Here is a 15,486-nt window from a genome sequence, read left to right as displayed (position 1 = left end):
ATGTCTTAATTAAAAAAAAAAAAAACAAAACCAAACCCACTAATAACCTGATTTCTACATTATTTGGTTTTTATATTCCCATCACCATAATAGAGTCCTCTGCTTATGGATAGCAGCTAACATCCAGACAGGATGCTAGGAAGAATTTTCTAATTGGATAGTGAGTGAAACACTGAAGGCAACCAACTGAAAAGCTGTTGAATCTCCTTTACACAGCTTTTCATGAAAAGGGAACATTCTGCCTTTGTGTTTGGAGATGGGCTGCATGATCAATTGAAGTTCTCCCAGCCTTGTATTTCTGTGATTCTGACCTGGAATAGCAATTCATTCTGAGCATATATTAATCACTTACCAGAGAGGAAAGTTCAAGTCAGTTGCCTTAAGACAGCTTCAGCTGACACACTCTCAGAAAAACTTTAATCTTCTAACATCTCTCACCTTTATTACATGGTACATGTTCTGGTAGCAGAAGAGGCATAATATACTATTACTGTAAAGAGAACATGTAGAACTAGCAGATTTTTGAGCAGTCACACGTTGATAAATTGTGATTGAATCACATGTCATGAGATCACACTCATATCCCACCCATACTTGAACTTCTCATCTCCAAGGAAAGCCCATGTCTCTAGATACTGACAAACCTTAAAAATTGCTTCCCGAGAGAGGCTTTTCCCTGCTTCTTGTCTGGCCTTGTTATAATTTCTGATTTCCCATCCTCTAACTCGTATTTTTCTGTACAAATGGAGTCCTCAGCTCTGTGTCAACGAGTCCAAACCTCTGGACAGTAGAGGTCACCACAAAGCACCTGTCCTTTTTCCCTGTGAAATAATATTAAACTAATGCTTTGCATTGGTGTTTGATTTGGAACCTTTGTTAGTGGTTTCTAGCACAAAAACTGTAGCTCTTAATAACTTGACACTGTGGATCCATTTATAACATTTTAAAGAATTAGGGTCCTGCTGTTTGAGAAATAGGGAAATAAAATTACAGTCTAGGCAATCTAAGGTGTTTCTCAGTTAGAAGTCATCATCTCAATGTGATTGAGCCCATTATGGAATGACATAGAAGAGCAAACTGCATCCCAGTGATGACTGACAGATTATGGTGGGCAATGTCAATTGAGTAAATCTGGAGTAAATTTGTAAGAGGAAACTCAATTTCTGGAAGTTGAAATGTGATTTTCAGCAATTCATTACCATGGCTTTGTTGGGGTGTTTCATGTGTACTTTCTCAGGGCTTCTTTACAAGACTCTTTCTGTGAAAAGTTAACTGTGATAATGTACATGTAGATTAGAAGCCTTATAAAAATGAGTATTTTTTTAACGTGACTTTCCTTTCTGTAATTGTAGCTTAATTGATGCAAACATTTGCAGCAATAATTACTGTACTCTCAATTCTTATTGAAACTCGCACCTGAGACCAAACAGACCATTTCCTCTTAAGCAATCTCTACTCCAGCCAGGATGCTGGTTGGGTTTCCCCACCAGATCCACAGAAATGGGGTATTTAAAAAAAAAAACCGAAATACAGACACCCAGGTAGGAGCCCAACGCGGGGTGCCTGGGGGCCCCGTTTCGGGGGGGAGCTGGTGAGGCAGGGCAGGCGCCGCTAGCAGACACCTGCACATTCGTAGGCACGGAGAGCTGAACAGGAGCACACGAGGTACCCGAAGCAGCGGGGAGATGCCGTTCATTTTATTTAGAGACCGCCGGAGGAGCGGTGACACCGCCTGCTCGGGGCCGCTCCCCTCACGGCCGCCCCGCCTAGGGGTCGGAGGGCGGGAAGGCGGGGCGCGAGCTGGGGTCACGTGACGGGGCCAATATGGCGGCGCCGTGGCGGCGGCTCGGTGGCGGCCGCTGAGGGAGCTGCGTCTCTTCCGGGTGATGGGGCCGTGGCGCGGCCGCACGATCTGAGCGCCGGCCCCTGCCAACCCCCCCTTCCCTGCCCCGCGGCGGGGCCTTCCCCTTCCCCATCTCCCCCGCCATGCAGCCCCCGGCCCGAGAGCAGGACGCCCGCACCAAGAGCATGTTTGTGTCGCGGGCCCTTGAGAAGATCCTGGCGGAGAAGGAGGCGAAGCGGCCCCCGCACGGACAGCTGCGGAGAGCCTGCCAGGTGGCGCTGGGTGAGTGTGCCCGGCACGGCCCAAGGGGCTCCCCGCGCCTCCGCCGGGCTGGGGGCCGCAGCTGCTTCCCGGCCTGGGGGGATGGAAGAGGGCACTGCGGGGGACAGGGAATCCCCGCTGGCCCGGCCGCTGTCACCGCACCCCGGCCCGGGGGTGTCCTCGGCCGCGTCCGATCCCCGACGGGATGCGAGGGTGCCGGCCGGAGCCCCGGCTGAGCTCGGGACTTTGGAGAGGAGAAGGAAAGTTCTCCTTCTAACGCCAGATATCTGTGTTACTAAGTTCTTGTATCGAGATAAATCAAAAGGGGTTTGGATTTGTCACTTTAAAATCAATTTTGAGAAAATTATTCATAAACTTTTAAACGAGGAAACGGGCTTGCTTAAGGCCCTAGACTTGCCTAATTTCACACCTTTCAGGGCTGGTAATCCTCTGACATCTCTGACTCGTGGCAAAAAACTGCTAGCAGTGTAGCCGGGTACATACAATGTCTGTGGTGTCTTGTGCAAAGAAATACTTCCTATGGAGTTGTTGTACTCCTGCAAACAAAATCCTACAAATTTGATGATAGAAATGTCTGTGTTAAAGTTCTGAAAACGTATGGTATGTCACAAAGGGGAAAACATAAACTGGGTAAAGCAGTCTAGGTCTACCCAGTTCTCTGTGGCCTTTCTTACTCTGCAAAGGTGACATCTCTTACAGTTTTGGTTGCTTTGCATCAATATTTTTTCCCTTTAATTAGGGGACATTTAATGTAGCAAGAATAGCAGAAAAAGCAGGTTGCATCTGTAATGAAACTGGGCAGATAAAAGGGTAAAAGTTCTGTCAAGTGATCTGTGAAAGCCAGCTTGAAAAGTCACTGTCATTTTTATCTTCCTTCTCATACTTTAAAGAAATTTTTAGAAGTTAATTGTAATGATGGGATATCCAGAGAAGGATAAGATAGGAAGCTATTTTTTATTATTATTCCGAGTTGACATTGTGACCAATAGTGTAACATGTGCACCCCAGCAGTTGGACACTGCTTTTCCTACTTACTTCCTTTTCCTGATTTCTGCTGCAACACTCCCAACATGCACCCAACGCACTTAGAGGGCAGGGAACCTGTTTTTCTGCTCTGTGAATATATTTAGGGGGTGAGAAAGGGAACTTTCAAGCAAATTTACCAGTGAAGGTCTTGTTTCTGTGAAAACATCGAAGACTTATTTTGAGGGAGAGGTATTGGTGCAACAGCCACTTGTTAGCATTTGCATGTTGCATTCTAACTGCTGTATGTGTGTATATTTTAAAATACAGTGCATTTGAGGGTAGTTAATGTTTATGATGATGTGCAATATTTTTGCTAATCTTGCTTGGAAAAAAAGTCCATGTGTTTTCCTAGACTAAAGCAGAGGTCAGCAGGAAAAGATAACCTTCTGTTGCCCAACCATCCTGCCTTAGTAGGGCCTTTATTATTGTACTAAAGGATTTCTTGTTATGTTTGTGGAATGTGTCTGCATTGTTTCAAGTTGCCATCATGACTGTGGCTTCTTTTATTTAAATATCTTCCTCCACCCCACACTTCATTCTATTTAGGTTAAACTCGTTTTTACTCAAATGAAAAAATCGGTTTTATTTACACATACTTTAGTTTAATTAAGCTTATACTTTCTATTAACTAAGACTATTTAGTTTTAAAAGTGTCAGTGTAATTATCAATCCCTGTGCAACAGTAAGTGAGAAAATGGAAATGTGAGAAGAACGTAAGTTGCAGTCTGAGGACTTCAGGCTGAACTTCATAATCTGCACAAACTGTTGTGGGTGCAATAAAACTGTTCTTACCCTTTTTCTCTTCCTTTCCCAGTAATACACCTTTCACAGGACTAATACTGTGCAGGTTTGAACTGCAAAATATCCTCGTAGGTTTATAGTTTTGTAGAAATGAGGAGTGTCATAGGTTCAAATAGAACATAAGGGGGAAGAAAAGGAACAAAACCAGTTCCCAATAGTGGTTTTTTGGTGGTTTTTTTTTTTTTCCTCAGTCCACCCCTCCTTTAAAATATCCAGTGTTAAAATTGAGTAAGCAGAGTTTGAATAGATTCCTTCATTCAGTTGCTTGCCTCATCAGGAGGTGTAACGGTTGTGTCCTGTACTGCCAAGTCAGCCCCTGGAGACACTGGGAGAGATGGAGGTTTTTAAACAGAGAAGCTGTTCTGCTCTGCTTTAGAAAAATGCTTTAAAGAAAACTTGGTTTCAACAGACAGCCAGTGTATTGTATAAAAATAGTTGCTTAATAAGCATTTACATGGATCTCTACGTACACACGCTTAGTAAATCTACTGAAATAATCTCTGTCCTGAAACACTGTCACTGAAACACAGGCAGTGTGTGTAGCAGCAGCTCAGGTTGGTCTCATGCTGATTGTGCACCTGGGTCTCCCATAAAAAGATTGCTCTTGCCCTACTAGGACTGTTTCTAATGGCACTCTGTGCAGCCAACCTGGTTATGTGACCTTCTTTGATTGCCTGGGCAGCTCCACGTACAGGTCTTCGAGCTTTGTAAACACAGTTTGTTTAGTTAGCTTGTTAATGAATTTAAAATTAAAAAAAAATCTTTTAAATCATGCCCTCACTTAGCAATCTACCTGCTGGGGCAAAGCAGGCATAGTCTGGCTTCACTGGCAGCCTTTTCTCTGCAGGCTGATAGAATCAGTAAATGTGGGGGGTTATTTTTTATTCAGTTTAAGGCAGCCTGGGACTAGGCAATGCAGGCCTTAACCAGGCTGGGGGGAGGGAAGGTTTTGCTGCTGCTGGGTGTGTTTGTATTGGCATTGCTGTTCTGACAAGCTATGGAAAGACATTGCTTGTGTCCTTGTGCTAACACAAGCTGTGTCACTTTCTGCACAGGGACGAGTTTCCTTCCACTGAGACAAAGTTGACTGTACATTAGCACAGGATGCACCTAATTGCAGACAGGCAATAATTTCCTCCATTTTAATGAACAGGCAAACATAAACCATCCATCTTAATGCTGACTGACAGTTACTCTCAGTATGAGCTCCATCCTGCTTCTATTATGGCCAGAAGTTCTGGAAGAAATTGCAGCAAGGCCTTGCTTGTTATTCCAGTTGTGTTTCCTGGTAGGAATGCTGAAGTGCTTGGGTTGAGTGAGCAGCTCACGCAGTCCCTGGAGTAGAAGCTGTTTCTGACTGAAGTAGACACAATGCATATTCTGGCCTTGAAGTAGCAGGTAGCTCTCCTACTGAAAGCACCAAGTGAGGGGTCTGTGCTTTGCTGTCAGATGCTGGCCAGAATTCAGACTGTTCTGTAGCTGTGGAAGGACGCTGAGCCCCTTAATCCTGTGGCTGGAAGAGGAGGCTGGCAGTAGGTTTCTGGAAGCTGGCTGTGCCTGGTTAGGGGTTGGCAAGCTGTTTGTGGCAACAGACTTAATTAGGCAACAATTTCTGTGTCATTAACTTTTGGTGGTCAGACCACCAAAGGAGCGCTTCAAATGCGGGCATTTCCAAACTGTTTTGATGCAATCAGTAGCAGAGGCATGCCTGTAATGTGCTTTTGTCCTCTCTTTTATTCTTTTCTGCCAGCATTATTTATTAAAGAACAATTGTGGTGCAGATGTTTTTATATGGCTTTAGAAAAACCTCTATATAATAAAATTGTGGGGAACTTGGTCTGGACTTGGTTAGATTTTTAATTCACGGAGTATTCGTGAGAGTGGAATTGTTGTTGCTCTAATATGGGATGCTATTCTTAAGTACTTCTCCAAGGCAAGATGTAATACAGCTATCAGTAAAGATGGGTATGATTGTCTCTCCTTAAGGCTAAAATCTTTGTGACATTTCAGTTTTAAACTCCTTTTGTTGTGCTGCTTTGTTAATAAACAGTATGGAGGGAAAGTGATCTCTTTAAAAGAAAGAGAAATTATTTCAGTCTCTTAAGGAAATATGGAAAAAAATAGCATTACTCAATTACATTCTAAATGTAGAAGTGAGAATTTCTGCTCCCGAGAACAACCTATCCTCACAATACTCTTTTTCTTGTGTGGTAAATGTTACAAAAATAGCAGTTTTATTTTCTTGTGTGGACTGACTGCTATAATATTCCTACTGTAGTTTGAATATTTTTTAACAAACAAAGTTTAGGTAAGGAATTTTTGTTTTGGACCCTGCCTCTCTTCCTTCCAAGGGACCTGTCCCAGCAAACCCTCCCTGTCCACCTCTCACAAAATAGTATGACAGGATGAAGATGAGGTGTATGACCTTCAGTTTTCCTTCTGTCAGCAGCAGAGTACAGTGCCAAAGAAGCTGAGAAGCAGCTGAGAAGAATGCCAAAATTGAACTGGATGAACTGAGATAAGTTTTGGGTAATAGGCTGGCCAAGCTAGTGGACACTATACAGGTTTTAGTTTCAGCTCAAAGATGACAAAAGTTAGGTTTGTTCAGAACTTCTGAAGTAGTAGCTGCTGAAGAGTGGGAAGTGGGTAAGGATGCATATGAGAAAGACCCTAAAGAGAACTCATGTTCATTGAGCTGGATGTATGAAATAGGGATATTTTATTCTATTGTGTCTGATGTTATTCACTTAACTGATCTATCAATGGGGAAAAAAAGTGAAAGCTTTTCTATTTCACATGCTATTAGAATACCTGTGAGTATTGAATAGGTGTCTGGTCTGACTTTACCAAAACATTGTCAAATCAAGGAAGCCTTTCATTTCCAAGCAAGACAAATTATCGTTTTTAGTGTAAGAAGGGACACTTGGCTAACTTGAGCAGTCTTTCTGCCTGGGAAAAATAAGTGTTGTGTGTTTGCAATTGTTAAACCCACAACTGTAAACCCTAGTTCTAGAGAGTGTCTGAAATACAGTGTTAATTATGTTATAGTTTGCCACCCTGGAATCCTGATGTACTTGGGATTCTGGCTATAGCTAAAATATGCCTTTCTCTGCCAAGACCTGGAGGCAGGGGTAAATGCTCTGAACGTGTAAAGCTACCCAGACAACTCTGTTTTAAGCAGCCAGTCGCTATAGGTGCCAGGAATATTCTGCTCTAACAACAAGACCTATCTGAACAGGGCTATAATAAATTGGTGGGTTTCTTAGTGTATGTTATCTTCAGCAGCACTGTGGATCATAATGAGGTGTTTAGGATGGGGATGTGAATAAAATCAAGAGGACTGATTTCACATTTTGCTGATTTGAGCTGACCAGCCATCTTGTTGATAAACCAACTGGGTACTGAATGAAGAAAACAGTGATTCAGGAAGCAGTGCTAAGATTTACAGTGTCTTTTTGGCATGGGAAACCTTGGTTATTTCTTATCAGTGGTCTCCATTCTATTGACTCTTCTTACCAATTAAATCCTGAGGTATTAGGGGATGATGACACTGGGTTTGCCCTATTGCAGAGCTGCAAAGTTACTTTGAATTTTGAAATCCCAGGCACTGGCACTATGAACTTGACTTGGCTTGTTGCCTTGCTACTGCCTTTTGCAATGCTGGCAAGTGAAAATTGCCTCCCCTTGCAAACTGCCCGGTCCAGTACTTTTAATGATAGTCTTGATTAGAAAACTGTGGGCTTCTGAACAGGGCCATGATGCATTGTGGGTCTGTGACTCTTCCATTTTTTCTGTGGTCTATTCTTTAATTGATTACAGCATGGATAATGTTACATCAGTTCTAGTTGTATCATTTATTGCTAGTGGATGTCAGGCCGACTTTCAACCAAAAACAACTAAGCAAACAAAAAAACCTAAAAAAAAAAAGCCACAAAACCCCAAACAACACCACAAAAAAACTGGCAAAATTGCAGCATGCATTTAAAATTTCTTATCTTCTGAGAGTTTGTTCAACTGGTATCATATTGTGAGGCTTAACAAAAGCAGGCTAACTAGCATTGTAGTTAGCAGGAAGGTCAGATTCATTGAGCTAATAATTTATGCAGTGGCTTAAAAACTTTGCAGCCCAGAGCTCTCTGTGGTGTAGACATACCCTTGAATAGAACTTGTATACTATACCTGTGTTTTCCAAAGATATTTCTTGTTAAGACTGTTTGGAAAAATTAGTTTTTTCCTGTAGAAATTGAGAGATACACATTCCAATAACTGTTTTAACTGTCTATGATTAGTGAAGTTGAAGAAGGAATAGCAGAGACTGAAGTGCAAGACTTGAAGTTTGAAACAATTTCACTTATCTACATTTTCCTTATGTGTATTATTGATCATGATAATTTATGTTGGGTATTAAGTACTTCGCTTTTTTTTTTTTTCCTTCCAGATGAAATAAAAGCTGAGCTGGAAAAGCAAAGGTAAATTATTAATTGCCAAGAACTGAGCATGACAACAGGAAGTGGAACAGTTTGGTAGTGGAAATGTAGGAGTGTACATACATTACAGCAGTGAGTTTGTAAATACCCAGTTTTGCACCTTTCTGCCAAAAACATGGCCTGTATGTTCCAATTACACAATGTTTGTGGCTGTGGGTACTGAAGCCATAACTGCCTTTGAATTTCACTATGGAAAAAAAAAATTCAGAAATTCTAAAAGGCACTAGGTTTTCACTTTCTTTTTCCTGGGCTTAATATAGCCTGATAGGAAATCATAAAGAGCAGTACATATCCTCTGTTTGATAATACATGCTCTTTAGCTACCTAGATCAAGAATACCAATTAAAATATTACTTAAATTTAAACTTGAAAACAGTTTTCTCAGCACTGTACTGTGATTTAAAATGAGCCTCCAAATGTGTTTATATTTGCTTGGTAGCCCTCATTTGGGCCCTGTATAATTTATTATGAATTGTTTTGATAGATTTGTCATTAAATTGTGCAGGAGTTCCCCCAGTATATATTTCCCCAGGTAATGGGACAGTATTGGAGTGTAGTGAGGGAAAGAATTATCCTTAAGAATATATGGAAAATATCAGATGCATATAAATAAACATGAAGTGCCTTTTATGTGATTTTTAAAGAACTTTGAACTTCCTTTGAGAAAGTATGTGTGAGGGAAACTTGTGTGACATTTGTGTGCTGCTATGTACCACTGAGTTTTATATTCAGAAAAGGAAGTGTAGCTTGCTGTGATACACATGTTTAGAAAAACTAATAACTCTTATTATCTCACCCAGAGAAGGCACTGCTGCTCCACCAAAAGCAAACTTCATTGAAGCAGATAAATATTTCCTTCCGTTTGAACTGGCCTGCCAGTCCAAGTCTCCACGCATTGTCAGTACTTCACTGGACTGTTTACAGGTAAGTGTTCTTCTTAAACTCAGACAGAATGAAATGGAGAAGCAAGCAGTTCCAAAATTCTTGTGTGCTGTTGGTATTAGAGTGAAGTAATGCTGCCCTGGGTATGGACAGCTGTGCAGATACCCACAATGGCTACCTCAATGCATACACAGTGAAAAATAGGCTAACATCAGACTTGGCTGACAGTTCATCTTGTCAAAGTCAGAAATCTTCTTTCCTAGTGAAGGAAGCCTTTACTGAAGTTCATAAATGCTCGTGTTAGTCAGTAAAGATGTTTCACCTGCAGTGTTCTGGAAGGTGTTTCTTGTAGTGCTGATGTGATGGGAGGTCAGAGTCTGGATCTTTGCATCTTGTTACTCCTTAGATTCTTATAGGAAAGACAAATGCAGCTTCATCGCAGCTGACTTTGTGGGCAGAACCTTTCTATTGTGAATAGGTACAAAGATGTTAGAAAATTTGTCTGAGAGAAAGAAATAATCTGGATGGAAAAAGTTTGTATGTCCCTTACTCCATCTGTTCTGTCCAGATGTATGAACAGTCCAAGTATTTGGTAGCTGAACTATTGATGGTTTTAAATTTTTGTGTTAAGTAAGGTGTCTGTCTAAATCCTTATTTTTATGTACTTAATTGTATTTTACTTTCCAGTACATAGTTGTCTAACCAGTGTTCCCTCTGCCTAGAAACTCATTGCATATGGACATATCACTGGCAATGCTCCAGACAGTGGAGCTCCTGGAAAGCGACTGATTGACCGAATAGTTGAAACCATTTGCAATTGCTTTCAGGGTCCTCAAACAGATGAGGGAGTACAACTGCAGATAATTAAGGTATTTTCTCTGGTTCACCTTGGTGTGATATTAATTTTCTTTCTCTGCCTCTGATTTTGTGACTGAAAAAAAAATTAACACTGCTTATGACCCAGTTTCCCCCTTCCTTACACTGTTAGATCTGTCACTGAATTAATGGAAGCTGTCAGCAGATCAGAATTGCTGTGTTCAATGTATTTCCTCTTGGTGAAGCAGAACATAAGGGAATACTTGTAGAAGTTAGTCTATCTTTCTGGGATGAGCCACAGTCTGGATAGTTCATCTTGCAGACAGCTTGATGTTAATCTTCTAGGATAGTAATGCCCACATTCATTAGGCCAATGAATTCTGAAATCTACTTGGGCTAACATAGCTGGGGTTAGAAGTTGGTGAACCTTCTAAGTAGTCTAATATGATGGTAGTATAGACTAATTATCCCTTCCACAGAAAGGAAGGTATAGAGTATAATGGTAACTGTTTAGAGGTGGAATATCTCCTGCAGTGGAAAACTAGTGATAAAACACTGTAGCAGCTCAGGAGAAAACAGGGATATGTGAAAGATATCTTAAACTTTTTTAAAATGTCAAATAAATTATAAGAACTTGAAGTTCCTTCTAATATCTTAGAAACAGATATATGGATTTCCTAATAAATTCCCTGACTATGAGGGAAGACCTGCATGAAATGTATTGCTACCTGCTTGCTCACATTTTGTTTTTACTCTGTTTTGGACTTTTTCAGGCTCTCCTCACTGCAGTAACTTCTCCATATATAGAAATTCATGAAGGAACAATTCTTCAGACTGTTAGAACCTGTTACAACATCTATCTGGCCAGTAAAAATCTTATTAATCAGACAACTGCCAAAGCTACCCTTACGCAGATGTTAAATGTAATTTTCACACGGATGGAAAATCAAGCTGTATGTAACTGTTACTTCTGCTCATCTCAAATGTTTAGGCTTGACAACTGAACAGAAAACTTTTCTATTTTTAATGTGTCTGTCACTGCAGTTTAATAGTTATTGATTTACAATTTTAAAAACAGCTGTCATCCTGCAGTGAAGCACAGATAAAAATAAGATTCCTATATTATTGCTGATAACAAGATTTTACACTGTAGGTCTTGCCGAATGGCTTTGTATAAACATCTGTTTAATTTGTCTAGTGAAGTAATTATGTTTTCATGGTTTCATTCTTGTTAACATGAATTCACAAAGGAGCATCAGTGATCATAGACATCTGCTTTCCTTTCTCATGTTTCGTGCCTTAGATTAACTTTTTTCATATTTTTTAAATTTATTTCAAGATACAAGAATCAAGAGAAATAGAAAAAATTAATCAGCAAAAATCCCAGTCTCCTGCAATTCAAGTGGTGACCAGATCTCCAAAGACTGGTCCATTAAAGCACAGCTATCAGGAAGGCAAACCCCCAGCTCCTGTGAGTGTGGAATTAACTAATGGTGAGCCAGAGAAGGCAGAAATTGAAGATGTTAAGTTGGAGCAGGATCTGACTATTTCATCATCAGGTAACAAGAATTGTCTGTTACTTTCAGTCACAACGTTTCCCATGAAAAATGCTGTTTTTGGCTATTTTGGAGAGAATTGACTGGGGTTATTGATAGAAATCGTGCTTCCATTTTCTCCATAGTTATTTACAGTATACAATCCATCCTTAGTTCTTGTCTATGACATTGCAGCATTTGAAGAAAGGTTCATGTTTTCCCTAGAACTCTGGTAAAACTATGCATATAGAATAATACTGGAATTTGACTTGCTTAGGTTGATAAAGGGGAAGGAAGTGGTAGAATCACTGCAGTAATTCAAGTCCTGTGATAAAAATAATGTGTGTTATGAAGATCTTATCATAGGCATATACTGTACCCAAACTAGGAATGTATAATATTCCAAAACAAGTTTTTAACTGTTGATAAATAGAAATGACAAAATCATTCCATTAAAAATATCAGTGCTTTGATTTAAACAATAGAAATAACATCAGTGATTATTTCTGTTTGACTTCTTGGAAAGATTTTTGGGAGGACTATTAAGGAAATTCTACCCTTTTTAAGCCTTCTTCCTCCCTCATGGTTTTCCTTTTAATCTTCCTAAAAAACGTACTGAAATAAGGAATATGTATTTGTGTGTTTCATTAGAAGAAACAACAGATGGACGAAAGGAAATGGTTCAAGACATCTTGGAAGATGTGGTTGAGTCAGCTGTAAAAGGTAACAAAATCTTCTGAAGTAAAACAGATGCATGTGTATTGCTGAACTTTTATTTCCATGATTATAAAAGCACAGAAGTACTTTTTCTTACTACGTATCTGTCAAGATCACTTAGGTAGTAAGAACAGGTTTTTATTGTCTAACAATATTCTTCTCCAGCTGGTAGCTGAGAAACTTTCTATTTTATCTGGGCTGCTTCTGTCCCACTTGGTTGTAAAGCCTTATAAAGTCAGGATAAAAAAACCTCTGGGTAATTTTAATCAATTTTCCTTTTTCCCTTTTAGTGGCTGAAGAAAAGCAGGTAACAGAAACAGTTAAGGCTCTACCTGCACTAGAGACTGCAGATACTGTTCTTTCTGGGTCTAGTAATGAAAATGTACAAACAAATGGGATTCCAGATGATGGGCAATCTGTTTCCTCCACTGATAATTTGGTAAATAACCTCACTGAATGCTAATACATATTTGGGAAAGGGTAAATGTTTTTGTCATGCCAACTAATACAGTAGGATTTTGGGGAGGGAAGGGACAATCTTTAATATGTGTGTGCTTCTCAGGTTTAAAAAGGAAGCAGAAGCTGCAATTTAAATAGGTTTTAAAAGCAACTGTTCTCAAATGCTACTTTATTTTAATACTGGAGGCAGGGGGGCAGAGGGGAAGAATCAACATGTGTGAAAAGATACAGGACACTTGTTGTCCTGCTTAGGCTTAGCCATAAGCTTTGTCAAATGAACAGGTTTTTTTTAAACTGTAATTAATTTTTAGAGGAGCTGTGGAATCTTCCTTTGTTGTGTCCTCTGGTTTCACTGAGGATCTAATGATGAGTTTCTTGTTCTCCAGGAAACAGATGTATCTGGACATCAAGCAGCTTCCAAATTTTCCCATGTTCTACAAAAGGATGCCTTCCTTGTCTTCAGGTCGTTGTGCAAGCTGTCCATGAAACCACTTGGTGATGGACCACCAGATCCCAAGTAATGAGATCTGTATTTATTATTTTCTCCTCTTCAGGTAGCTTTTGGAGACAGCTAAGTAGCTGCTGTAGAATAAAGCAGGTATTCAAAATTCAGGCCCTTGCTTCAATAAGAATCTAGGATTGAAACTTGCTTCAAATTATTAAAAATTTAATACTTGAGGGGGGTTTTCTTGTGTAATAGGCTTAATAATCTTGAAGCTGAAGTGGCCTTGGCTGTAGTATTTTTGAAGCATTTCATGGGGGGAAGGAGGAATGCATCTGAGTTGCTCTGAGTTGCATCTGTTATCCTAGTTTAAGATGGTAAAACTCCTGCGTAATCCCAAATCACTTGCAGGCTGATTTCCATCCCTCTTGCATCCTCCACGCTGAAATGTATTAAAATTGCAGTACTTTCTTCTTGATATGGAGGAAATGCTGTAGTTTTTGTGTTGAATACAAGTAAGTATTCAGAAATACAATAAACACATTTAATGCTGAATATTTTTTTTAGGTCCCATGAGTTGCGTTCGAAGGTAGTGTCTCTCCAGCTTCTTCTCTCAGTGCTGCAGAATGCTGGTCCAGTTTTCAGGACACATGAAATGTTCATCAATGCAATCAAGCAATATCTTTGTGTTGCATTATCCAAAAATGGAGTCTCTTCTGTTCCTGATGTATTTGAGCTCTCTCTTGCCATCTTTCTGACGCTTCTTTCAAATTTTAAGACACATTTAAAAATGCAGATTGAGGTGAGAATTTTTATCTGTCATTTGTATGATACTCTGGTTTTCAAATAAGAATACTGCAATGATTAAAAGACAGGCAGAATTTAGAAGTTAAGATCCTACTATTGTTGGCTTACCAAACTAGTATGTTAATACTGTATTCAAATTTTAATACATGTGAGATCATACTCTTAAAGAGAAATTATTGAATAGAAACTAATTTTTACATTTGATGTGGTTCTAGTAAGTTTCAGATCAAGTCCTTTACCTCATTTATTTTGCAGGTCTTCTTCAAAGAGATCTTTCTTAATATTCTAGAGACTTCTTCAAGCTCCTTTGAACACAAATGGATGGTGATTCAGACTTTAACTAGAATTTGTGCAGGTATTTCTATTGTTGTGAAAAGTAGTCACTTCCTCTGACAGCAGTTGAAAATTGCTTTGAAGACAAATTGTCACGTACAATGTTTAAGTGTGAAAAATAATTTTATCCCATAGTGCTAGAGTTAAATATCTGGATTCATCCCTAGTGCCTGCTTCAACTTGCTGATTGCTCTTAAAAATGCTATTATACTGAGTGCTAATACTCACACTTTCTTTTATTTTCAAGATGCCCAATGTGTAGTGGATATTTATGTTAACTATGACTGTGATTTAAATGCTGCGAATATATTCGAACGCCTTGTAAATGATTTGTCAAAAATCGCACAGGGACGAAGTGGGCATGAGCTGGGAATGACACCTCTACAGGTAAGAAAAACAGCCTTGAAAAAAAGGTGCTGTTTTTTTGTAAATGGTTCTGACTCTATCATTTTGATACTTCCAGTGGTTTGTGTTGTCTGGAACTGACTGATGTTACCTACATTTTATTACCTAGCTAATTTGCAGTTGGATGCTGAAGCAGTATAATTGGTTCACATGGTGATTTTCCTGCATATTTGCATTGTGTCACTGGGCTTTTTCTGGGCTGGTTTTGTTGGGCTGCCATGGGAGGAGGGAGAATTGAGCATTCCTATGGCTTATGAACCAGCATTACCTTCATTATATGTTAGCTTTCCACACGCTTCTTGTGACTTCTGACAGAAGTATTTGGAAGTGAAAACCAGGGCACCCATGTTTCAGACTTTGAATAGAACTGTTTATTGTAAAGCTAAGGTGGTAACATGCTTGGCTTGCTTGGGAAGAAATCTGACACTATAGAGGCTTACTGGATGGTCCTAATGGTTCATGCTACAAAGCAGCCACATTTAGGATTTGATGTTTATTGCCCATTGGTTGTACTTATCAGTTGTCTACAGACAGTCTGCTCAAGGTAGCTGGAATGTATCCTGGCATCAGGCTGATTGTGGTTGCTTTTGGCCCAGATGATACAACTCAAGTTGTCAAAAAGTGGACACTTTGTAAAACCAGTAGCTTTCC

At 39.8% G+C, this 15,486-nt stretch overlaps 1 protein-coding gene across 1 annotated transcript in view; it reads left to right on the top strand.

Annotated features, from left to right (window-relative positions):
• The first annotated feature begins 1,794 nt into the window (after window positions 1–1,794).
• ARFGEF2 (ARF guanine nucleotide exchange factor 2) overlaps window positions 1,795–15,486 on the top strand; it is a 34,474-nt gene continuing 20,782 nt past the window's right edge. Inside the window, exons 1-12 of the mRNA XM_071760086.1 lie at window positions 1,795–2,125; window positions 8,391–8,421; window positions 9,240–9,363; window positions 10,044–10,190; window positions 10,911–11,090; window positions 11,477–11,696; window positions 12,324–12,395; window positions 12,680–12,828; window positions 13,235–13,365; window positions 13,858–14,092; window positions 14,353–14,452; window positions 14,678–14,817. Coding sequence (XP_071616187.1) covers window positions 1,987–2,125; window positions 8,391–8,421; window positions 9,240–9,363; window positions 10,044–10,190; window positions 10,911–11,090; window positions 11,477–11,696; window positions 12,324–12,395; window positions 12,680–12,828; window positions 13,235–13,365; window positions 13,858–14,092; window positions 14,353–14,452; window positions 14,678–14,817 — 1,668 coding nt within the window. The 5' untranslated portion in view covers window positions 1,795–1,986. The remainder of the gene's footprint in view (window positions 2,126–8,390; window positions 8,422–9,239; window positions 9,364–10,043; window positions 10,191–10,910; window positions 11,091–11,476; window positions 11,697–12,323; window positions 12,396–12,679; window positions 12,829–13,234; window positions 13,366–13,857; window positions 14,093–14,352; window positions 14,453–14,677; window positions 14,818–15,486) is intronic.

This window comes from Heliangelus exortis, chromosome 16, assembly GCF_036169615.1.
Source record: "Heliangelus exortis chromosome 16, bHelExo1.hap1, whole genome shotgun sequence".
Classification (NCBI taxonomy): domain Eukaryota; kingdom Metazoa; phylum Chordata; class Aves; order Apodiformes; family Trochilidae; genus Heliangelus; species Heliangelus exortis.
This window is presented reverse-complemented; position numbering and strand designations above follow the sequence as displayed.